At 43.1% G+C, this 26,759-nt stretch overlaps 1 protein-coding gene across 1 annotated transcript in view; it reads right to left on the reverse strand.

The window, feature by feature from the left end:
- Nucleotides 1-26,759, reverse strand: part of BARX2 (BARX homeobox 2) — a 75,326-nt gene that overhangs the window by 11,151 nt on the left and 37,416 nt on the right. The window contains exon 2 of the mRNA XM_004593282.2: nt 4,010-4,307. Coding sequence (XP_004593339.2) covers nt 4,010-4,307 — 298 coding nt within the window. The remainder of the gene's footprint in view (nt 1-4,009; nt 4,308-26,759) is intronic.

A 26,759-nucleotide genomic window follows, 5' to 3' on the forward strand; every position in this document is an offset into this window, starting at 1 on the left:
CCCACATTCTCAACTCTTGTCTAATCACAGGGCAAGCGGGATTCCTGCCTCCCTAATGTCACAGCAAGGGCAGCTTATAGCTTTCATTTCTTTACATCCATGAAGTGTTTTATGGCCTTGCTAAATCCAGAACTGGACATCAAAAATATTTTTGATAGATTGAATCATTCCTTACAGCTGCCCTGTATTGTTTTAGCTATTAAGATGCTATAAATGATTGAACAAGAAACATTACATATGCAGCCCTCCTATCTCCTTTGCTCCCACAACACTGATTCTGAATTTCTTTATAACCTTCTGAGGAGTCCCCAAAGTCAAAGCCATTCGTGGGGTGTATAAAGTTGAGAAATATTCTAACACCACCATTCCAGCATCCTAGACTACTTGCTAAGCCATGCTATGTGCTACCAGCTGGATTTCTTTTGCAACCCTGTGAAGTAGATATACTTATTTCCATTTCACAGATGATTAATTTGAGGCTCAGAAAGATCTCAGCAACTAGGACCAGATCCTATTAGTTGGTTCTGTAAGTAGTTTTATTAGAACACAGGCACGCTCATCTGTTTACACTTTCATCTTTGGCTGCCTCTGCTGTAACATTAGAGTTGAGTAGTTGTAACAGACCACACAGCTCCAAAGTACTGCCTTAGCTGGTTCTTAATGAAAAACTTCTTGATTCCTCGTAGGTGACCCTAGAGTCAGAGATGGAAGCAGTATTCAAACTCACTTAGTTCTGCTCGATATTGGGCTCATGCCACCTTTACCCATAATGTTTTGTAGAAGTTGGGTGGGAAATATAGGGGTCTGGCACTGTAGTGCCCCATTTTAAATTGCTGCTTGCAATACCTGCATCTCATATGAGCACTGGTTTGAATCCAGCTGCTCCACTTCCTTACCTGTCCCTGCTAAAGAGCTGGAAAAAGCAACAGAGGATGGGCCCTGCCACCCATGCAGGAGACCCATATGCAGACCCTGGCTTCTGTCTAGCCCAACCCCAGCTGTTACAGTCACCTGAGAAGTAAATCAGCAAATAAAGAGTGATCTCTCTCTTTCTCTCTCTCATCTCCCCCTTCCCTGTAACAGGAAATTAAAAAATAAGTTAAAAGGGGGAACCGGGGAGATTACATCCCAGAGAGTAGCCACCACTCCATGTGATATGTATGGAATGGGAAAAGGAAGTCTGTGGCCAAGCTTCCAATTCTAGCTTTGGCAACTAACTCCAGACCAAGTCTAGCCAAGTAACTTGCTTGCTCGAGGCTGCCATCCTCGATATAGCTCAGGCAATGTCCAGTGCTTTCTGAAGTTCCCCGGAATTCTGAGGACAGCCACATGCAGATCTAAGGCCTGGAGTCTCACAGCCCACAGAGGCACGAGCCTGAGCTGTCAACAATCTCAGGTATGAATTTTCATTAGCAACTTTCTGTGGGGAGATCTGACCACTAGGAAGATCAACTGGTGCCCGAAGGGTCTAGGTGCTAACGCTGACACTGGTAGGTGCAGATGCCCCACTGCCCTACTCCACAACTTAAATTTTCGACAGTAAAAAGAGAATCTTCCTTCAAGGGGCTTTGGAATCTGCCATAAACCTACATTCACACATGTCTGGTCATTCCTGTGCAAGGGCTACTGGCAGCTGACAGTTTTATTGAAAACAATAAGTGGATTGAAACCAACAAATCACCGTAGTTCTTTCCATTAACAGAGCATCATTTCCCGAGCAGTCACTCCTGAAGAACCAAGGTCCGAGGACCATGCCCCAGACTTGTTGTGTCCCCAGTTCTCTGAGGGCTTTGGTGGTCCCATAGGTCCTTCCTATGTTCTGGCCGTTGCTGCTTGAGCCTGGTTCACCTGGGGCTATCAAGATACATTAGTCAATGGAAGGTTCACAGCTCTGCCACTGCATTAGCCAACAGCGTTAGCTCACTTGGGAAGCATGCCTCCTTGACTCACTCTGGCTACAGAAACATGCTTCACTGTCATCAGCTTTCTCTCATTACCTGCCACCGTTACAAATTCTCACTTCCCTGCGTATTCATTTAAATGGAGTCACCTAGGAAACCGGGCAAACAAACACAGAGGAAGAGGGCACAGACTCGGAGACGAGGGCGCGCTCATGGCTCCGGTCACGTAGGGAGGCGAGGAAGAGCTGAGAAGGGGGACTGAGAGCAGGCTGATGCCAGCCGGCTGGTGTCCTCCTGCCAGGCAGGTGAATCAGTCTTGTGTAGGCCATCTGAGAGGTGCCTGGGCAGGTTATCAGGAAACCCCGGAAGGTTTATGTAGAAGTAACATTTCTGTAAAGGCTGTTTCTCTGACTTTGGAAAAATTAGCCTAAATCAAACTGCTGCCGCCATTGCTGAAGCCCTTTAGAAACACCACTGTACAACTCAGAAATGGTAACGAGGCTCGCTTCACCTGGGTGCACAAATACAGGAGGCTCACAATTACCTGGGAAGGGGTGGAGGATCAAAACAACTATTTAACACCAGGGTGCACTATTCACTGATCTCCCACTCATAGGCTTGTCTCCATTGTCACCACAAGACACTCCAAATGTCCATATGCAAAGGAGAAGTCCCCCCAGAACCATTCCGTCCCTGGCCTTCCAATATCAGCTAATTGATATCCCTATTTAGTGGTGGCCCAATCCAGGAACCACAGAATTTGTAGCCCCCACAGTGTCAAGTCTGTCCATTTCATCTTCAACACTGCTCTCCCATCTATTCTCTCCCTTTATTCCCATTGTCTCCAGTGACTCTCCCTGCATTCCCTCCTAACTGGTTTCCCATCTGTTAATTCTGTAACCACCAGTTACAGTGCCACCAAAACTTTGATTCTCACGTGTGAATCTGGGTCTGTCACTTATAGCTCTTAATACCTGCTGGCTGCCTGAAAACATAATGCACAGTCTTTATTTTCCTTTTTTTGAAAAAGAGGGAGATAAACAGAGCTCCCATCTGCTGGTTCCTGTACCAAATGCCTGCAAGTTTGGGATAGGCTGAGCTGAAGCTGGGAGCTCAGTCTAAGTTTCCCCTACACGTGGCTGATTGCTCATCTGTTGCCTCCCAGGGACTGCATTAGCAGGAAGCTGGGATCAGAAGACGAGGTGGGAATGGAACCATGCCCAAATGCTTGCCCCTCTGAAGCCTATATTTTTCAGCCAGGGCCTTCTCACTTTTTTGATTTCATCTTTACCATGTCCCTGCCACTCCTGAGTCTGGAGATACTCTACCCATTTGCAGTGCCCTCAACCTGCCTGGGAGACATGCCATGTACCTTCTGTGTGTCAGTCCCTTTTAATACAATGCCCTGTTTGAAATTAAAGCTCTCCTTAAGTATAACCTCCCCTGAGAAGTCTTCTAGGCCTTGCTTACGGTATCAGTTATGTACACACTCCTTGTCCATGACCTCCTTCTGAGCAAGATCGCGGACTGGCGGCAGTGCCCCCAGTCAGACCCTCAGCCAACAGCTGGTGGTTTCTAGCTCATGAAACTCCCTGCTAGTGATCCACAGAATCCATTTCACTGAAATTCTCATCCCTCTCACTGAATAGTTTCCAAGATTCGTCTGCATTTCCTTCCCTTTCTGATAGCACAAATTGGATTTAGATAAGGCAGTGAGCAAAGGACCAGCAAAAATCCCCCTAATAAATCAGACCTCTATTAGTACAGTCATGACCAGAGTGAGCTTGAAGGAACAAGACACATCCCATGTCTGTTTGCAGTTCAGCCCTTTTCTGCCTCTGCTGCTGGACCTAACTGGGACACCTGGCACTTCCTCAGCCGCATCCAGCCAGCCCTTTCCAAGCAAGAGGTATTGGATAGACGGGAGATTTGGATGCTGAGGATGCATGGCTTTATATATTCAGCCTGTTCCCCTCCCACTGAGAACCTGAGCAACCATTCACTACCCTTGCACTTGCTCCTTCCATTAAAGAGTGATATCAGTCAGTTTAGCCACAGGCAGGCGATCGGGAGATGCTTTCCAGGCGACCCCTTCCCTGCACCCTCACCTGTCTGGGGTGGACAAATACTTCTGCTTCTGGAATTTCTTCTCTAGGCCCATGAGCTGCAGCTCTGTGAAGATGGTGCGGCTTCGGCGAGGCTTCTTCTGCCGCGGCGTGGGTTGCTCCGTCTCTGACTCGCTGCTGGCCAAAGCCTCACCGCCCGGGGTCTCAGCAGACGTGGCCTCGACAGGCCGGCGAGATAGCGCCTGGCCAATTCCCGGGCTGGCAGGGACCAGGTGGGAGATGACCGCAGGTTGTCGGGTGATCACGGAGAGGAGAGGATATGCCCGAAGGGAAGGGGCGCCTGGAAGAGAAACGGGTAGGTGGGTCACTGCGGGGAGCTGGGGGTGGCACCACGTGCTGAGAGCTGTCTGAGGTACATGCAGGAGGTGAAGCAAAAGTAACGCCAGGTGGCAGTGGCGACAGGGAAGCTGGAGGTCTGCCCAGTGCCCCCAAAGCCTGGCAGGGGCTCCTGAGAGTCTTTGCTTGTAAGCAAGCCCTTCCTCAGCCTCCTTTCTGAAGGCCTACACTCTCCTTTCACAGATATGGATCAAAAGGACCCAGCAGGGGGAAAAGTCAGGATTAGCTAGAATGCCATCACTCCTTAGAAACCCAATACCGATTTCTAACAAGCCAACTTCCTGAGTACCAGTTGCAGTTTTTCAACGCACTCCAGAAACCAGGAATCTCTTGGAGGGCTCCGTGGGCCTTGAATCATCGCATTTGTCAGAGGTGGAAGGATTACTTCCACTGCAGTTAACTGCTTTACTGCAGAGCTGAGCAATCCATCCTGGGAAAGTGAACCAATTTGCCTAAAATCACACAGCTAAGAAAAGGCAGATTCGGGATCAAATAGAGTGCTCTGGATTGGAGTCCATACTCTTAGCCCCACCTCATGAATCACATGCAAACACCATTCAGAAGAGGGAAAGGATTTTAATTCAAATGAAAACTCAGATTAGCTTTACCAATTTTTTTTTTCAGAGACATAGAGCTGAAGAGAGAGACAGAGGGAGAAGTGAGAGATGGGGGGGCGGGGAAAGAGAGAGAGAGAGAGAGAGAGAGAGAGAGAGAATCCCCAAAGAAGCAAAGAGCTGGGGCTGGGCCACAGCAGAAATTGAGACCCAGAAACTCAATCCAAATCTCCTCCATGGGTGGCAGGAACCCAACTCCTTGAGATATGAAAGCTCCATTAGCAGGAAACCAGGATGGGGAACCAGGAGATGAACTCAGGGACTCTGCGATGTGGTATGCAGGCATCTTGGCTGCTAAGCATAGCCCCAGCCTCAGGTCCTGCTTGACTGCCGCCTACAGCACAGTGAGTGCTTGGAGGGCTCTCGGGCTGCTCAGAGCTGAAGTGAGGCTGGTTACCGGTGTCCATCTCATGGTGCCAAAGCACAGGGGTATGGTCAGACGTGCACTTGTTATCTGCCACTCCTGCTTTAGGAATTTACAGACGGGGTGCTTTTTCAGTTGACAATCTGAGAAGACATGAGAACTGAAGTGAAGCAGTTCTTTGTTTTCCTTATTCAATAGTATGAGTTTAAACATGTCCGGATCATTACCCATGACAATCATTTTGTCATCTGCACAGGGAAAGAAGAGATTGCAAAGGAGAGATTGCAAAGAATCTCTCAAGCTCTAATACGAGGGTACTTCACAAAGCACGTGGGAAACGTGTGCTATAGGAATTACACAGATACCACAAACCTATGTTCCTGTGACGTTTTAAAGTTCCCTATGTCCTGGTCCCAGGAACACGCTTCTGAGCCCTAGTATCTGGCACCTGCTGAAAACAACAAGGCTCAGGCAGCAGTGATAACTCAGCACAAGAAAGGCAAGCATCCAAACAAGCAGAGATTTGCATGAATCCACGGAACAGCATAGGCACTGCCAGGGCTCCCTGAGCTAGGGATCTCTTCTCTGGGCAGGCTTTGCTCTTCTTCCTTACTCATTCTCTGTTACTGAAACAGACAACTTCTCTTGTTCTCTGAGTCTCCTGCTAGCAAGGCTCAGCAGAAACCACCAGGGGTTAAACGGTCATCTATTGCCATGTGTCACAACTTCCGTGAGCCCTCCAACCAAGGCTAAACCTTGAGGTTTTGTCCTGTGGATTCCTTGAAAGGAAAACAGTCACTTGAGAGCTACACATTACAGCAGGAAAGTGAGTGAGGATTCCTGGGCTTCTGACTTTGGACCTCCCAGCTTAGAACACGAAGTGCTATTTTCTGAAAAATGTACCAAAAAGTTTCTTACATAGGTGGAAGACCTTTCACATCTAAGTCATGTTTTCCTTCAATTTTTGCACTGCTTTCAAACAGGACTGAACTTCTTGAGATAAGAAATGTCTAATTATTGAACCTGGCGTGATAGCAGAATGGCTAAATCCTTGCCTTGCATTGGCTAGGATCCCATACAGGGGTTCTGGTTCTAATCCCAGCAGTCCTGCTTCCCATCCAGCTCCCTGCTTGTGGCCTGGGAAAGCAGCCAAGGACGGCCCAAAGCCTTGGGACCCTGCAGCGGCATGGGAGACCTGGAAGAGGCTCCTGACTTCGGAATGACTCAACTCTGGCCGTTGCGGCCACTGGGGAAGTGAACCAGTGGACGAAAGATCTGTCTCTCCTCCTCTATGTATATCTGCCTTTCTAATAATAATTAAATAAACAAATAAATCTAAATTAAAAAGAAAGAAATGTCTAATTATCTGTGAACAAAGGTCTTTTAAATCATCTCTCTCCTTTGTGGAGGTTTCTTGTGTTTTGCCTAACATTGAAAAATGTTTAGGGCATGGGAAAACAGGCATAGATAGGACTGCAGGGGCAAGTGTGGAGGCAGAGAAGCCAGTGAGGAGGCAAGGCCTTGTTTCACAGTTCTCTCCATATTCCAGAGAGGCAGCAGCTGTGGCAGTGAATGGTAATCCAACTGAAGGGATATTTTATAGTTAGTGTTCAAAGAACTTATTGGAGACTAAATGTCAGATCTGAGAGAAGGGAGCTAGTGGGTGGGTGAAGAGAGTGCTGTTAGGTGATGTCTGGGTGTTTGGTCTTAGCAATTGAAGGAATAATGGTGCCCCAACCCAAGATAGGAAGGGTTTAAAAAAAAAATCAGGGCTTGGTGGGAAAACCATGATCTTCACATTACACAAATGGCTATTAGACATCTTGGATGTGTTGTGGACAAGGCACCTGGATAAACTAGCTTGGAGTTTGTGAAGGGGTTAGGTTGCAGGCACAACTTAAGTTCATGAGAGTGTAAGTGGCGGTTCCTGCTGTCCAGCTGAATGAGATCACTCAGGGAGCTAGTGAAATAAAGAAACCAACCTGTGCCGACACTGCAAGCCACAAGGAGAAGAGGAAAAGAAGCCGAAGAGCTCGAGGACGGAGAAGTCTCATGAACATCAGTATCCTATAATATCCTAAGGTTTAGATGACATTTTGTATTATTGGCGTATTCAACATGTATATGCTATTTTGTTAATTAAAAAGGAGTAATTAGATTGAAACGAGTTTTGAATTTCACTGCCATTCTAAAAACAATTATCAAAAGGACTTATAATTTACGGATCCTTGAAGATACAAATAATTAAAACTTCTAAAAGCAGTGAAAAGAAAATCAATCTTGAAATGGATTATAAGTTTAATTTTATGCCACTCCAAATGAAACAAGTGCTGTTTCACTACTAAAGATGACTCTCTTAGCCACCTCTGAATCAGGGTCTATTGAATTCTCTCTGTCTTTATGTTAGAAGATGTTTGGGTTCTCATGCTATGTGAACTTACTTTTTTCTTTTAAAACAAATATTGCTTAATATGGAGAAGTACGATTTTCTCTACAAGTGGTGCTAGAGGAACTGGACATCCATTCACCAACAAGAAATGGACCTACATCTCATAAATTATTTTTAAAACTCAGTCACAATGGATACAGACCTGCATGTAAGAACAAGTCTATAGAATTCTTAAAAGAGAGTCAATGAGAGAAATTTTGTGACTTTGAGTTAGGGTAAAGATTTCTTAGTGTTGACACTAAAAAACTGATACCCAAAAGAAAAATGCAAAAAATGGATTTTTCAGGCCTGGCGCGATAGTGTAGCAGCTAAAGCCCTCACCTTGAAGGTGCCAGGATCCCACATGGGCACCGGTTCATGTCCCGGTGGCCCGCTTCCCATCCACTCCCTGCTTGTAACCTGGGAAAGCAGTGGACGACGGCTCAAAGCCTTGGGACCCTGCACCCACGTGGGAGACCTGAAAAGAAGCTCCTGGCTTCAGGTCACGCAGCTCCAGCCGTTGCAGCCGCTTGGGGATTGAATCAAGGGATGGAAGATCTTCCTCTCTGTATCTTCTCCTCTCTCTATATCTGACTTTATAATAAAAATAAATCTTAAAAAAATATTTTCATCTAAGTTAGCTATTGTGTTTAAAGGAAAACTACTGTAAAATTGGAAGAACAAGTTAAAAATGAGAGAAGATATTTTAAAATTTTACACCTGACAAATGACTGGTTTGTATATAAAGCACTCTCAAAATTCAATAGCTTCAAGATAACCTTTTAAAAATGAGCAAAAGTGTTGAAGTAGCCTCACCAGAGTCCACAGACAGAAAATCAGCATATGAAGGCTTTAAGGAAATGCAGGTTGAAACAGCCACGAGATACCATCACACATCAACTAGAATGTACTATTTTTTTTAATAACCAGATAGTGTCAAGTGTTGACAAGGATAGAGTGCATCCTGGTGGGAACCCAATAGGGTAGAGACTCCTTGGAAAGAGATTCCAGCAGTTGCTTACAAAGTTAAATAGACAGTCACCCTGGGACCCTGTAAAACCTGTTCCTAGCTAGGTGTTAACACACGTGAAAAGAAAACAAGAAAACCTGTATGCAAATTCATTATTAGTAATTACCAAAACCTGGGAAGAAGCCAAATGCCCCTGGGTGGGGAGTTGGGACACCAAATTGTGGTTTGTACAGGCACACAATGAGATACTACTCAGATAGGAAGGGGGCTATCAAACTATTGATTGACACAACATCACGGATGACTCTCAAATATGCATTGTGATATGTGAAAGCAGCTGGACATACGGCTGCATATCCGTGACATTCTGCAGAAGGCAGCACTGGGATGGGCAAAGGACTGGCAGAGGTTAAGGCTGGGGAAGAATTTGACGACCAAGTGAAGGCAAGGGAACTGCTTGGCAGGAGGAAACAGGCACTGAAATTGCTCCGTATGTTGACGAACGCAGTAATCATTAGTCAGCAAACTTCCTGCACTTTTCAAAATTTGTATCTGTAAGTTGAAATGGTGAATTTTTACTAAACACATTTAAATGACTTAAAAAGAAATGAAAAATTAATAAAGGATTTTTTTTAATTTCAGAAGTTTACACATTAAAAGAGTCTCCTCACTTTTTTTCAAGGCCAAATAAACTTGCAGAAACGTTTCTACATACATACAAAGGCTTATTCCAAAGTTGATAATGTGCATGCTAATCTAATGGAATATAAATTTACAGGATGTTTATTTAGTAAAATAGGTGTGTCGATTTATTTTTTGAAGTAGACTGCCAATAACCCTAATACCATATACTGATTTCTCCAATGCTATTTTTTAAAATATTCATGTTATTTTTATTGCTTTTACTTGTTAATTCTTATATTCTCCCTTCTCCAACGTGATTTTATTATTCATTTTTTTACACGGTGTTTTTCAAGTATTTGTGATTATGTTCACCTTGAGCTCATTCTACCTTCTGGTCATTTTTAAAAATTTTTATTTTATTTCATTTTTTATTTTATGATACAATTTCAAAGGATCTTAGATTTCCCTTCCCAAATTTTACCCCTCCCCATAATTTCCCCATATTATTACAATTTCATAGTCCTTCATAAGCAGTCATAAGTCCATCATTCTGTGATGTAAGTGTATCGTGACACTATGGATAGTCCCTTTCTGATTATTTTAAATACTTTTTGTAGCTATGAGAATTCCCAAAGAAATGAGGATAGGAATTTTTTGCTCATCAGAGTCCCGGGAGTCTATTGGAGAATTTTTAACAGGTGATTTCAGAGGCTTGCCTGTTTCTCTAGAAGATCCTTGGAAACTGAACAAGAACCACCCAAAGACTTCAGAGAGGGAGACGGATGAGGACAGGATGAAGGGGCGTAAACAGGAGAGGCGGGTGAGCAGTCAGAAAGTCACCTGCCTGGAGGGTTGGGGCACACATTGAGAGGCTGATGTGAGTCTGCACCTTTGGGGAAGAAGGCAGGCTATTTTTTTTATTTTAAAGATTTATTTTTTAATTGGAAAGGCAGATGTACAGAGAGGAGAAGAGACAGAGAAGATCTTCCATCCGATGATTCACTCCCCAAGTGGCCGCAACAGCCGGTGTTGCACCGATACGAAGCCAGGAGACAGGAACTTCTTTCCGGGTCTCCCACGCGGGTGCAGGGTCCAGGGTCCCAAGGCTTTGGGCCGTCCTCGACTGTTTTCCCAGGCCACAAGCAGGGAGCTGGATGGGAAGTGGAGCTGCCGGGATTAGAACTGGTGCCCACATGGGATCCCAGTGCGTTCAAGGCGAGGACTTTAACTGTTACACTATCACTCCGGGCCCTAAGGCAGGATATTTAGAGAGGATTTCTAGAAAACATTTCAGGGGTATCCTGTGTAAAATTTATGGACATACTTCTTCAAGGAAAGCCTCCAGGCTTCTACAGTGAGATTTCAGTTGTCTTTGAAAATAATTTTTTTGTACACACTGGACCATAGGGAGCCTGAGATACTTGGTGTGGTGTGGATACATGCATTCATTTCTGGACTCTGTTTTCATCTACTGGACTAATAAAAGGTCCTACCATAGGAACCCTTCACTTAAGTGACTGTGGGTGTTATCTGTATGCTTTTTTGCCTCTATAACAAAATACCAGAAGCTGGATATTTTTAAAGAAAAGGGGTTTATTAAGCTCACTCTTGTGGATTCTTCAACTGCAGGGTGTGGTGGTTCTACCTGTTTAACCCTCTTGACTGGTCACAACATGGCGGGGAGCTGGAAAGCAAACCCAGCTGTGTACCTGATGGGCCAGGCATATGAGGCAGGCTTGCTTTGCAACAAGCCTTCTTGTGAGAATGCTCTCATTCTTCAAAACCAACATTCAGCAATTTGGAGAATAAGGTCCCCAGTGACTCTACCACTAGACCCCACCTCTTAAAGTTTCCACCAACCTCTTAATACTGGACCACTCCTCCTGCACCTGACTTCTTGGAAAACAAACCACATTCAAATCATAGCAATTAGTTTTTAAGGAGTCTGGCATTGGACAGAACAAGTCTTTCTCATTCATTATTTTCACCAGATTTTCCTAGCATTCATCATTCATCTTTCCGACTGAATTCTAGAATCCAGGCTCTCAATAGTAAATTATAATAACAGTGTGATTAGTATTATACTAATGATGTAGGTTAATTATTGGAAGAGATGTTCCTTTGGGTAATTCTGTCTTCCAGTGGGCTGAAAAGCAAGCACAGATTATTTTTAATGGTTTTTGGTTCTCTAAAGCTTAAATCTAATGAAACCCTTTGTTACACACACACACACACTCTCTCTCACACACACTCTCTCTCATCCCTTCTGATGAATTAGAGTTATTGATAACAACCTCATAATCACTTAACTATCCTCTTCCCTGCTGGTTGAAAGTGTCTTCCTGAAGCTGCAGATGCTCACACAAAGTCGCAGCGAATGTGGGAAGCATTTCAGGTACTGGGAGGACTGGCATTGTGAACAAGTAGACTTGCAGAAAGGCACTGAGCTCTTGGCATTTGACGTATGCCTGTTGGGTTGATATGGAAGGAAGCAGCATGACTGGTGAGGCGGGCATGGGGAATGTGTGCTACAAAGCTTAGAATCTCCTGAGTGACATTCCTGTGGCAAGCGCAAAAGGGGACCAAATATGCTTTAACCAGCTGTTTGCTGTCTTTTCTCATTTTATGCCTTGATTTCTACCCAAATAGCATGGACTCAGAATTTTAATTTCAGTCAGTACCGTTACATAATCTTAGAAAAGTCCAGCCACATTTCTACATTTTGGCTAAAAAAAAAAATCAAGGTCAAATTTTAAAAGAGGGGACAATTTACAATTAGTGCACACTGTTCATGAAGGACCGCCCATTGTAATTTTAGAGGGGAAATCTATAGTGGAGGAGAGGGGATTTAGGGAGGGGGACGGGAAATCCAAGAGCCTATAGAACTATATCATTAAAATGTTTTCCAAAATTAGTGTAAACATTCGGGGGCATTTTGGTTACTGAGAAAGCAGTTAATACGCAACCGTAAGTCTTTGGAAATTTTAAAAAGTCCGTGGAAAATGGAATTACAAGATGTTTATTTTGGTGGGAAATAATTAAATATATGTATGGTTTGTTCATAATTTGCATTTTCCACAAACTTTTTAAACACACACTTCGGGAAATCAGAATTCTTTTGCACCAAAATTAAAATCATCTTTTAATTTCATTTCCTATTCACTGTTTAAAGAACCCTAATGTGTTCCATGCTTCTTGAAAATTATCCCCATGTAAAGTGCTGTTGGCTGGAGACGGCTGCCTTGCTCCTCTGGCTCATTTACATACCCTGTGAAATTCAAGCACATTTTCTGCTATTGAGAGGTTGTGATGACTGTAATAGACCAAAGACAATGTTTAAACAAACACACTTAGAGTTGACAAAAGGAGCATGAACATGATCACATTAATGTATTTCCTAACAGTCTTTCTTCATTCAGTCCCCAGAGCCAGTGTTTCCCTATAGGATAGAGATCATATAACTGTGATCATATAGCTAGAAACACTTCCTGACCATGTGTTTGGCCTGTTTAAGAATTTGTATTTGGATCAGAAAACCCAAGTTCATTAGTGGTTGGCTGGGCCAACGGACATCCTGAGCAAAGGTGTTTTCCACGGTGCTAATTCTGAAAACCATCGGTGAACACAAACCTGTAGTGGGTTGGCCGGCATGATAATGCAGCCAGCTGGCTGGAGTTGCAGTCTTTCTCGCTGTAACTCTCCCTTTCAAATAAATAAAACAAAACAAAACAAAACAAAACAAAAAACTTCACTCAAGCCTAAGAAGGTTTTGGGGATAGGCCCACACTTGGCAGAGAGCTGCTGCTTCCCAGCGTGTCTCCTTAACTGAAGTCCTTCATGGCAGAAGCCAGTCTCCTCCAGCCATGGCTGTACTTAATTTCAGAGCAGTATTTCTTCTCCCTGACCCTCCAGAACAATATTGGGTCCTACTCATTTGCTGTAGGCTTCTCTTCCCTGTCACCAATGTACCAGTGCCCAGATGGGCTCCTTCCACTCACATTTCTGCTGCAGAAGAGCAAAGCCCAAAGTCTGAGTGGACAAAAATCAAACCTGCCTGCACGACTGACTTATATTCCAGAAATATGTGTGATCAGCAAGCTTCACATGGATATACACACACATACACATCCAATGATGTGAAAGAGACCCATGGGATAACTTGGTAGTGACAGCTGAGTTTCTTGGAAAAAAGTTGCATGAGCATCCAAACTACATGATTCCCAGGGCTCCCATTCCTACCAACCAGCTTATGACTGGGATAGTGAAACGAACAATCTTTCCACTCCAGACCCACAGGGGTCCTGAGCTGGCTTACCAAGACTTTCTTAGCTTAGTGTCTTTACCATAGTAAGACTAACAACAGCTCTCCCTCCTAGGCTGTTGAGAATTACATACATTCATGAATACTTCACTGTTATTAGTTTCTTTTCTTTCCCTTCAGTTCAGTTGCTTGATGCTTCATGATTGGGCCAGTTGAAGTGGGTTCAGTCTCTCACCCAGGAAGCAGGTCTCTGTGGACCATACATGTCTATCTCCCATGCTCTGTGGGTTTACATGCAAAGCAAGGATTCAGCAACACCAGATGCACAGGTTCTTCTGCTTGAGGTCTTCAGTACTGGCACTGACGACAACAGGACTGCTGAGAGAAATCCGCCAAAGCTCATCAGACCTCCTGCTAGAATGGCCAAAACTCCAACAGCAGCCATATCTAAAAGTTCACAGAACAGCTTCACAGTCCCAAGGCATAGACCTTCCTGAGGTAAACACCAAGACACAGAAGGACAGCATTGGGAGATACAAGACAGAGCCCAAACCACTTTCTAGAAATTGCAGGAAAAAAAAGAGGCACAGGGTCCGTAGGATTACTTTGCTCTGCCTGTTTCCAGCTGTGGAAGAGCTGCGCGTGGGAGTTCCATGACCACAGGCAAGAGAAAAAGCAGCAGAGGAAGGAAAGAAATGCAAAGATGCTCGGAGTGGCATTCAACTTGGAGATGCACTGAGTTTCTAGGCATGGCAAGGGTAAATGAACAGAAGCACTTTTCACAAGTGATGTTTTATGACTGCAAAAAAATGAGTAAATGTTTTAAGAAGTCAGCTCAAAGGCTGGCAAAATGTCTTAGCCATTAATTAACCTTCTCATTAAAGGAAAGACAGTAGGGACATTTTGATGAGCTAAGTATAAATGAGTTAGAAACATGGAATAGGTTTGTTCTAAATCCATATGTGATTGCCATGATCAACACTTCAAGATAGCCATCTAGTTAAAAGAAAACTTAAGAAGGTTGAAAAGACTTAAAGAATAGATAGGTTTGGGAGAAAATGTGGGTTGATTCGAGCAAATGAGAGAAGTTGGGACAATAATCGAACGATGTCAGAGTAACAGGGAGATTGGCTGCATCACCCACCTTTTCAGACTATTTATAAGCAGACAAGCGCCATCTGAACACATTCAATCCACATCATCACAGTTTTGGATGCCCACAAAAGGCTACAGTGGGAGCTGAGCTCAGTTTGACCAGCCCAGCAGACAAGTTTCTGGACCTCTCACACCACCTACAATGACATAGCCCCCGTGCTGTCTTCACTCACCCTGCAGCCTTCCACCCTCCCTCAGCTCACTTGGTCATTGTGAACCCTGAAAATGGCTTGGTTATCTCCTTCTTGCCATACTGTTTGCACCCCACCCCCGCCTCTGCTTTCACCCACAACTCAGAAGCATTCACCCAAGGACAATTACCCAGAGCAACTGTGGCTTAGTACAGAAAAGAGAAAAAAAGCCTGCCTTCACACCCCTACGCATTTTGTTTGTGTCCTAATTCACCCCTAAATCTTGGGTTACAAGTTAATTTGTTTACCCATCTGCTACTCCCCAAATCACAATCTTCTTAAGGACCAGATAAAACTTTAAAATGATTCTTCTTAGAACTTTATTAAGTTGACAGTTCCACAGGCAAGCTGGTGACTACCTAGAATGTCTTACACCAAGATGCATTTTCTTTTTTTTTAAGATGTATTTATTTTTATTACAAACTCAGATATACAGAGAGGAGGAGTGACAGAGAGGAAGATTTTCTGTCTGATGATTCACTCCCCAAGTGACCGCAACGGCCGGTGCTGTGCCGATACGAAGCCGAGAACCAGGAACTTCCTCCAGGTCTCCTACGCGCGTGCAGGGTTCCAAAGCTTTGGGCCGTCCTCAACTGCTTTCCCAGGCCACAAGCAGGGAGCTGGATGGGAAGTGGAGCTGCCAGGATTAGAATCGGTGCCCATATGGGATCCCGGGGCATTCAAGGCAAGGACTTTCGCTGCTAGGCCACGCTGCTGGGCCCAAGATGCATTTTCTTAACGTCTAATTTCATTCTTCTCTCTATACATTTGAACCTTGCCTTAAATTTCTTTATGGTTTGCCCAAATTATAAATAAGAACAAAAATTTGATGAAGGTACTAAAACTAAATCTGACCCATCAGATAGATGTTTCCATGTCGTGTAGTCCTGTGAATTCTCTGGTTAAATATCCTCTTCCTACCATACTGATAAGCACGTGACTTAAATGGTCATGCAGCCATATTGGTCAGAGAACACAGATCTCTGTTGCCAAAGGAATTTGGAGAACTTCACCCAACATAGGCAAGAGAAATGTTGGGTTTGATGGAAGGCTCTTGTTGGACTAAATGAAATAATTCCTCTCTCTTTTTCCTTTCCCTCAGGCAATCAGGATCAAGGGAAGCCACTGAGCTCTCCCTCAATCATGGACAATTTATACATCAGACAGTACTGTCTGCTCATCTTTGAGTCTTGCTCTTGAAGGGACTATCACAATAGAGTGACTACAATGAACACGCACCATGGGTTCCAACATGTCCAATGGGCCAATTAGGACCAAAGACTCCCTACAAGAAGGCCTTACCCTGCCCTTGTACTGAGCCAAATTCTGTCTCTCAAACTCCAAACGTATCTTCAACACTTTGCTAACTTTGCTCAGTCTTCATTCTGGAATGACATTTCTCTTCCTCTGAATTTTCCTTACCTGCAAATGAGGTAATTAGATGATTTTTCAGGTTGTTTTCAATACCAAGATGCAATAATTTCATGAGTAATCTCTCAATGATACACTATATGTCTCTCATATATTTCTCTGCTTGATTTTTAAATCTTTTCCGTAGTATCTCTATCTTCCATAGTATTCCTCCCATACTTTAGATAATCCACCAACTGAATAAATGCATGTTGGCTGAAGTAAGTAAGTGTGTGAAGAACAAACACATACATACAGGCATTAAACTTTCCCAGCTCTACCTTCTTAGTTCTCAAGGAAGTTGAGTGGTAAACATTTACATACTACTATTCCCATATGTAACCTAGATAATAATTAGTAAAGGCAGAAGATTACATTGTGTAATTCTCAGTATGCACAATTAAGACTTTGAGGTTAGTAATGTATCACTAATGACACAATGAAGAACAGGCCACAGAAGTTTTTTCCTAACTTGGCATCAAACACAAATCCCATTGAAAATCAACATTTGGTCTAAGACTGAAGTTCAGTCCTCTGGGGAAGAGAAGCTGTGTGTTACTCATGTCACTGCTGAAACCTTCAACTCAAAATGCTGGGCATGGTTTGATCGCAGACTCTGATTTCTCCCCTTCCTGTGATCAACACTTGGAGAAGCTTGAGTGCACTGACATTCACAAATACTCTGATACACTATCAGCCAATCCAAAAACAATTAGAAATGCTTCCTAAAACTAACTAATATGTGCTTTAAGCCAAGAAAAAACCCCAACTGTTCTATAACCCAATGGCCAACAATACTGGCACAGGTGCATTTTCTAAGAACAATAGTGACAGAAATAGTTTACTCACTGATCTCCAAATGAAGAGAAAATCAACAAGCTACTAAATTGATCTCATGTCTCTTATATTTCCTTCACAAGAACTGACTATGGTTACATCACGTATCTGGCATCAAAACTGAAGACTGCTTGATTCAAGGCCATCCACCTTTAGTTATATCATGTACCCTTCAAAATTCCAAAATACAGCTTACCGGTGACAATCCTTCCTGATACTCCAGTGTCCAAGGCAGCAGTTACACATTGAAATGTAGTGACAACATCTTACTTTTACCAGGAAGTGCAACGAAGCTATGTCAGGTGCTGGCTGACATTGTGAAAGGATACTCAATATTTATCCCAAGGACCCCATAATTTCTATAACCTGGTAGTCACTTCCCAAAAGAAAGGATATATTTTCACGTTAGATCACATCAACTTTTTCTCAGTAGGAAGTAATATATCTTAATACAGAAAACCCATAGAATTATACGTGCACTAAAGATCTATATATTCTCACATACAGAGACTCCAATGAGGTTTATGGGTTTCTAAAAGGTCAGTGTCCAGCCCCATTTGTCAGAGGCTGTGCCCTGGATGGGAGGCAGACAGCACTCTGTTTTCAGTCCAAGTAAGCAAAGGGGGGGTGCATGGCTGTGTTTCCTGGAAAATAACCTGGGTTGAAATAGCATGCATTTTGAAATCCGCCTGACACAGAAATAATAACCTCATTATCATTTCCCAAGATTTCAGGCAACCATACACATGAGCAAGGAATTCCAATTTGAAGCCAACTGCTTAGGTATATTCTCATTTCTTTTTTTTTTTTTTTTTTTGCGAGCCATTTCCCCACTGGCAGATGAGACATAGAAAGGCAAGTTTATCAAACTTGACACCACCACCCTTAAAGATACATTTCAATGTTGCTTTGAATTCCCCTTCCTCAGTTTGCTTCCCAGCTACTGCAAGCTGCAAAACCTTGCAGAAACGTCAGTGCCAAATAAATATACGCCAGCCTCCTCACCAGAATCTGAGCTCAGGATGATGGTCTCAACCATTGCCAGTCTCTCAATATAACGAAAGAGTGAGGCCAATGAACAGCAGAGTAGAGCTGTATCAAAGCAGAGTTTTACAATTAGTGAATATTTTCGATAGTTGGGCTCTCTTCTGCCTACTTAAAAAGAGAGATGTCAGAACAGGGTTTTGAAATGGCATCAGAAATCAGAAAATTATAAAAGTATCGATGGAGTGGTTGACATACTTTGAGACATCAAGCATAAACTGAAAAGAACCCTGCAATGTAGGTTATTAGTACTGCCTCTAGATGCCTACAATACTTCCTGTCTTGGTGCTGTCAACATTAGAGAGCTCAGTTCCCAGGCCAGGAATATCTTTGCTATTCACACGCAGCTCAGCAAAGAGGATTTTTAACAAAAAGCAACATTTAGGCCCCAAAAGAGATATGAGCACACACTTTGTTCTGCAGGAACAGGTTTCTTCAGTTGGGCTGAGGATGTCTTCTAGTACCTAAGCCTGCAAGCTCTCAACCAGCCAGACCCTGCATTGCTCTCTCAGTACAAACCTGAGATCAAGAGAGGGGAGCTATTCAGGGAATGCGTCCTATGGGTCACAGGGATTAGGGCAGAGAGAACATGGGCAGAGCTGTGATACGCTCCCACGAAACCGTATTTGTATCATCACCAGTAAAGGACTGGCAGGAGGCAGAAGTGCTGTAATGTTAAGTAAAACTGAAGACACTGGTGGTGGGCATTCGGCCTAGTTATAAAGACACAGGTTAAGGCACCTGCATTTCATGTAAGAGCACCCAGCTCCAACTCCTGACTCCAGTCTTCTGCTAATGCAGACCCTGGGAGGCACAGGTCTTGACTCAAGTAATTCTTTCCCTGCTACTGCTTGAGAGACAGAGGTTGAAGTCCCACCTCTTGACTTTGGTCTGGCCTGCCTAGCCCAGGTAATTGTGGACATTTGAGGAGTAAACTAGCAAATGGGAGTTCTTCTTGCCTGTGGTATGTGTATATATACTCCTAGTATACTCTAAAAGTCTTAAATAACATCCAAGCTCTATGAAGTCAAAATCTCAATGGAAACTCCACATTTCTTTCCCCTTTCTCTTTCCTCTTCCCTCCCCCCACCATTTTCCCCATACTATTACAGTAGTGCAGACCTTTAATAACAGTTACAAGCTTAACATTCTGCTATTGAATGTACCGGGGTGTGACTATTCTAAAGCAATGATTAAATATAAATTAGGGTTGACAATTTGTTAGCCTACCCACTTACTAATTAGATTTCTGCTTTACAGAATTTGAGGAGGAAATGATCAGCCACAACACATCAACTTCAAACAATTTTAATGGAGTCTCTAATTTCTTAATATTCTGGGTTAGCAAAGAGATATACTTAATTTCAAAATCCTTTGGGCATTGTAGCCAAAGACAATCAATTTGAAATTCTAAGCCAGTTCATTTCCCCCAAGAAGTTTCTGAGAAAGTTTCTGTGGGTAGAGGCTGTCTTGCCAAATTTCCCCATGCTCAAGCACTGTTCCTCCTACATCCCATTTGCCAGTCTTGCTTAACCATTGTCCCCACCTCCGCCCTTCACCACACCTTACTCTCTCCACAACAGCCACTAAGAGTCACTCATCTATCATTGCTCAGTAAACAATCCAGGATCCAGGTGCTGGCATGGTTCCCAATTATTGTAAGGCAAAATGGCAGAACTCAACCATCCGAGCTTAAAGAATCAAAGAGCATATTCAGACTAACTCAGCATACCAGCCCTGGCCCTGAGACCTGCGGGCCAAGAGTGGAGGTCTTGCATTTCACATGTGCACACAGAGAAGAGGTGTCCCATCCCACCCCATCCTTCCTATAAAAGTAAGATACATCATGGATTTCTCAAGAACTCCCCATCTCTGAAATTGCACACGGAATCTAAGGAGCCTACAGTGGGAACTCATGCTCCCATGTCATGTCAGATCCAGTAATAAGAAACCACAAAAACCAGTATCACTTGAAGATACAGGGAAATTAAACCACCAATTGTCTTCTAATGACCTAGATTCATCTAGATTTAAGCTAAGACTTACAAGCACATCTCATCTACTAGAGAAGGGGTAAGAAAGGAAAGCTGAGGGAAGGCAGGAAGAGTGAGTTTGCTAAACCATCTTAATTTTTTAAAATTTTTAATTGACAAGTAATTGTATATACTCAAGGGGTACACTACATATTTTAGTACATGTATAATAATGTATGTGTAACAGTTAGGTAATTATGAACACACCTCTAATATTTATCATTTTTCTGTGCTTGGAACAATCAAAGTCTTCTCTACTATCTATTTTGAAATACACAATTAAACATTGTCAACCAGAGCTAAAGAAAGCCTTGATAAAAGGTTCATCTAACTGTATCTCATGCTATAAGGACACAATGATACCCTAACTTGAAACTGAACAAATCAGGGCTTAAGAAAGAGCAAAAGGGGTCCGGCGTGATAGCGTAATGGCTAAAGTTCTCGCCTTGAACGCACCGGGATCCCATATGGGCACCGGTTCTAATCCCGGCAGCTCCACTTCCCATCCAGCTCCCTGCTTGTGGCCTAGGAAAGCAATCGAGGACAGCCCAAAGCTTTGGGATCCTGCACCTGCGTGGGAGACCCAGAAGAGGTTCCTGTCTCCTGGCTTCGTATCCGTGCAGCACCGGCCGTTGCGGTCACTTGGGGAGTGAATCATTGGCTGGAAGATCTTCTCTGTCACTCCTCCTCTCTGTACATCTGCCTTTCCAATAAAATAAAATAAATCTTTAAAAAAAGAAAAAAGAAAGAGCAAAAGGGTTTCAGGTTCCAGTGCCCTGTGATCTGGGAAGTAGTTTGTACATACTTAGTCTTCCTTGAGGAGAGGGAGAAATATTGAGGGTGGTGGGAGATACATTTAATACAAAGAGCACAACCGATGGCCTCAGCAAACAAGCATTACCCTCTTTCCCAAATCTCAGTGCAGCTGGCTGGAAGGAAGCTTGCTGCCCAGAACAGCTCTGTAGCAGCATGTCCTTCAACAGTCCACAAGTTTTGCTGAGAAGATCAACGGAAAGCCTATCCCAGAGCTTCTGGGGCTAAAAGTGGGGGAAAACCATGGGAGAGCAACTAACCAGGTGGATCCCAAACAATGGAGCCATGGAAAATCTTCAAACAGGCAGCCTTAGCAGGCAATACGCACACTCAGGCTTTGTCATTCTCATCAATGATATCATCAACCAGCTTATTAAAGACCTTATCCCACAGCTTAAAGCCGGGAGTGAACACAGAACACTCCAAAGAACCTAAAGCACTCTTGCTCATAAAATATATAATTGGAGGGTCACATAATTTTTAGAAGAGAAAGATTAAATACTATGAATAAAATGGAAGTTAAAATTAGCATATTAAATAAAGGCACAGCATAAAAGCACGTCATTATTTATCAAGACAGAGAATGAGATGATGAATGCCTACAGTCAAAAGGAACAATGAGTCCATTCACTCATTAACTGCTATCTCATTATTTGTGAACTTTGCTGACAGTGTTATTGTTCACTTTAATTATTTTTGGCCTAAACTCTTTAGCCCTCATGAAAATCATTACTAATAATATATTTGAATGTATCACACCTGGTTCGGGTGGTATCTCCACATACCTTTGATGCTAGTAATTTTAGCGCAGGGGCGTTGATAAGCCAACGCATGACTATGATCGCCAGAGTCCTCCACGCCTCGCACACTGCCTGCTTTTCCAATCACTGTCCTTTGCCTCTCCTACTCACTCAAGATTTGCAGGCATGAATCAGGCACAGACACACAGTACTATGGAAGCCTCACTTAAAGCAAAGTTCTTGAATGGCTGAGATCAAGACCCAACCTGGTGGCTACATATAATTATAAAATAAAATTTTAAAAAAGAAGCAGGCAAATGACAGATGAGATTTTGTGGCAGCCTGGGAAACATCACTGGACTGTGACGTTAACATTAGAGATTATATTTGTTTAATTTCTTTATCTCAGAGGCATTTAAATAAGCCACACTAGTTATAGTACATGCACTAAATCATACCCCTAAGATACAAGCCTAGAACTAGTGTAGAAAGAACTTCATTCCAGAAGAAAAAAATTTGTCTTTTTCTTAAGCTCTGAAAGATACATATTCTTTGCTTTAAAGCCTCCCTTCCTCAGCTCCTGCTGACATCAAGTCCACACAGTCCCTGATCCTGTCCACTCCCAGATGTCCTGTGGTCTCTGGAGACACAGGACAGTCCTTCTTGCAGGGGGCCTGACTCTCCCACTCTCTGCTGTCACCCCCTTGCCATGCATGCTTTCACCATAAGACAGCTCTTGAACTGGACTTGGGCTTCATGGTCTTCCTAAAATTAGTTCTCATCATCGTACTCAAAAACCTGTAGCTAAATTCCATGCCACGGGCCGCAAAACCTCTGACCAATTCAATAGGCCCCAAAGAACCTTTCCCAGCCAATATTCACCCTAACATGTTGTTAACACAATGTCCTCTGCCCCCTCTCCTCTGCTAATTCTGGCCCGGTAGATGGTGATTCTAAGCTCAGCTCAAGAGACATAAAGCCCTGATTGAGTGACGCCACCACTTAATAACAGGAGTGACCTCTGACACATTTCTTTAACCCGCAACAAGCCTTTGTTTTCACACCTGCAAAGCACAGTTAATAATGTATCACTCACAAGTATGTTGTGAAAATTAAATTAAATAATCCATGTAAATGCTTAGCATAGTGCCTGGGAAGTAACGTGGACTCACAGTTTACTTTCTAAATTAAGTTAAAATTTGTTAGAGTTCTTTAAGGCAAATCTCAAATTACACCTGCAGCTAGAAACTTTTTCCTAACATAGCTCTTCAGATTCCTGTTGCACTTGAATTTCTAAGCACAACATAGTGAATAGCACTGTTTTTGCCAAACTTGTTAATTTTATTTTCCCCTACCAAGCATGTAAGTTTCTTGAATACATGACCTGTGCATTATTTCATCTGTATCCTCTTCAGAACTCAAGTCATGGCTGGGCCCCAAATTGGTGTTAATTAATAGTCCCCAATTGTCCCATGTACAAAATAATAGCTCATATTCTCAGCTCATCTCCATATATGTTATAAATATTTTATCTGACCTTTATAAACACCTTATTTCAGCACTCACAATTTCAGTGTTACATTTTTAAGTTCCAGTTGAGCACCTTCCTATTTGATATCTGCTTCTCTTCCACAAAGACTCTCTTTTTGTAAGAATCAATCTCATTTGCAAATAATAAGAACCCTGGAAGCTTATTTAAAAGAAACTCCATAGGTTCTGATTTAACTGGTATGTGGGTGAGCCCTGGAGATTCTACTGTGTGGCTGGAGTTGAGCAGTGACTCACTGCCAAGCACAAACTACTGCAAGTCAACAAATCTTTGCTGAGTGACAGGTGCACATGCAGACTACTGTGAAGCCTCCCAGCCTTCCTTCTCTGGGTGAATAAACCCATTTCCTCTAAACTCTCCAGACTTTCGCTTTATCCCAATTATTATTTTTCTCTCTCTGAATTCACCCAGCAAATAACCCTGCCATCCATCACAGACTGCCATATAAGCACACAACAAGAAGAGCTGTTTATGGCCCATAACAACTCCTACTCCGTGTCTTTTTCCCATATGGCAGGAGACAGCCAAAGTCACTAAGCCTGGCACAGGAAAGATAGAAATCAAATCAGCTGGGGAGAATAAAGGCAAATGACATAATAAGAAACAATTCAGGGAAAAGAAAGTTACAAAGCAAACTACCACTCACAAACTCAGAGATGAAAACATAAGCTATACATGGGGTGAGAGGCCACTTGTCAAAAGAAACAATGAGAAATCAAAAGACTACTTTTTAAAAATAAAGCCATGATGAATATATTTTTTTAAATAGAACATTTGGAAGCTGACATTGAGAAAAACAAAAGGTAGATTAAAAATACAAGGTTACATAATATTAGTCACAGGAGAGCAACAACACAAAATGGTAACATTATAAACATGTTATACTTCATTTACGCACATACACACACATATCATACTATATTTGCATATGATCCCTGGAACAAGGTTCCATCAGCATCCTCATCTTACAGATAAGGCTATTAAGGTCCAGGTGAGTTAGACTGTAAGTCTGAGGATGCAAGATGAAATGCAGTGATGTTCAGATACAAACTAGGAACATGAGGAGATGAATAAGCTAATACATGGATTATCCCAAGACTTTCAACACCCAATTAACCAAAGATCAAAAGGAGAAAAAATAAAAAGGAATGGAGAAAATAATTTTTAAAAAGAGTACAGTAAAATATTCCTAAACTGAAATTGAATTAAGTGGATTGGCAGCCGACCTTTGCGGTAATGAGGGCATGGCAAATTGTGCGCATCAAAGCACACAGGTATTCTGAAGTCTCAGGAAACTAGGAAGTAAGATCTTAAGCAAGCCACACACATTTTTTGCACAGTTCCAGAAATGGTAAATGGACAACTGCTCCAATAAAGACATTCACTTGTCACCACAGTAACTAAGATGTCCCTGGTTTCACAAATAAACAACTAACCTTGGAGTGTGTGTGTACAAAGACTTTAGAACAATTTTTAAAGATTTTTTGAAAGGCAAACTTACGGAGGGAGAAGGAGACACACTGAGAGGTCTTCATCTACTGGCTCATTCCCCAAACAGCCTCAAGAGCCAGAGCTCAGCGAACCCGAGGCTAGGAGCCAGAAGCCTCTTCTGGGTCTCACACGTCCATGTAGGGACTCAAAAACTTGAGCCATCTTTTGCTGCCTTCCCAGCTGTAAGTGGGAGGTGGATTGGAAGTGCAGCAGCTGGGACTTAAGCAGGCACCCTACGGGATGCTGACTCTGCTGGCAGAGGCCGTGCTCAATATGCCATGGCACCAGTCCCAAAATTGTAGAACAATTTTTAAAAGTTATGTTTGAGTCCTTAAAACAAAATCAGCGGTGAACTGCAGAGGTCACCAAAAGCAAGTGCCCGGTTCTCACATGTTTTAGTAGAATGGCTAGATAAGGAAGTAGAATATATAGAACATCTCTCACATCTTTATGTACACGACCAAATAGTAGACAGTAGAAAACAGGAATCCCTCTCCTCCATAGAACATTGAATTCCTTACTAGTCCGCTGCTTGGGAGGGAGGGAACTTACCTCATTGTACTTGTAGTTCTTAAGCAAACAAATGATAAAAGGCAAAGAACGGTCACTCAAGACTTTCCTGGTTTCTGTAGTACCTGTGTCTCTTGGCCCCTCAGTCACTCTCAAGTATGGATGATGAAGTTGGCTCCCCTTTCAAAGCCTGCATACAATAAGAATTATCAACCACCTTGTGGACCGGCGTACTGTGACACTCAATGGGTGTTTTCATAGAAACCTCACTGAATGAACAGCCAAGAACACACAGTGAGCACCTGAAGCAGACAAAGCACACATGGTCCCAGGGAGCTCTTGGAGAGAGGATGAACAAGCATGGACATTTTGGGATCACAACTTGGGCCAAGTGTTATGAAAGAAGTAAACAGGATTGAGTGAGGAAGATCATTTTGGGGAGGTGTAGGAATGAGCAGGCCAAAATCGACCAAATTTCTGAAGAGACAATGTGGAAATGATCTGCAGATTGAGAAGAATCAGCTGGAGCCGTTCCAGGGAGTGGAAGAGACTAAGCAAACGACCAGAAACAGGGAAGAGCTTAGCAAGTTCCAGAAACAAATGAGGATGTGGCTGAAGCACAGAGCGGGTTTGAAGGGACAGGCAGGGTCAGGTCCTCCAGACCCTGGAGCTCATCCATCCTACGCAGGAATACAGGAAAGAACAGAGGGACACATTTGCTGAGCCAATCCAAGAACATCCTCTCTGTAGGCCACTGTCACTTTTTCTCATTAGATGTTCACTCAGTACTTCCTTGGCTTAAACACAGCATGAGTATTTGAAGACCAAAGAAACTCAGTTACGCAGTTTAACTTGATTTGTACAAATTCTAAGCACTATCTCTTTACTCACTTTCCTCTATTATCATCATGTGAAGGAGAAGATCATAATTTATCATGAAATGCAGACTTATTTAAATTAAGATGACAAGAATAAACAGTTGCAGATTCCATTATTGTTGTGATTGGTTAGCCAAGCATAAGGAAAAACTGACCCTTCCTGACAACTTTCCTTTCTCAGAGACAGGTCACTGACAACTTGTGAGGTACCTTGTGGTGTCCTCTATCCCCATTACTGACACAGCAGGTGCCTCTTCTAGAGCAGCTAATGTCACTGCAGTGCAATGGCGGCTCACATACCTTCCCCCCAAGACTTGGAAGCAGAAACTGTACTCTCTGCACCTTGTACCTCTACATGAGGCACTGTGGGAACGAGGCAGCCTAATAAGATGAACGCTTTGGAGTCAGACCCAACAGAGTTGGGGTTTGGGTTCTGTTACTAAGAAAATGGAAAGCCCAGCGTGGTAACCAATTCGTTAAAGCC

Source organism: Ochotona princeps, chromosome 4 (genome assembly GCF_030435755.1).
Source record: "Ochotona princeps isolate mOchPri1 chromosome 4, mOchPri1.hap1, whole genome shotgun sequence".
NCBI lineage: Eukaryota > Metazoa > Chordata > Mammalia > Lagomorpha > Ochotonidae > Ochotona > Ochotona princeps.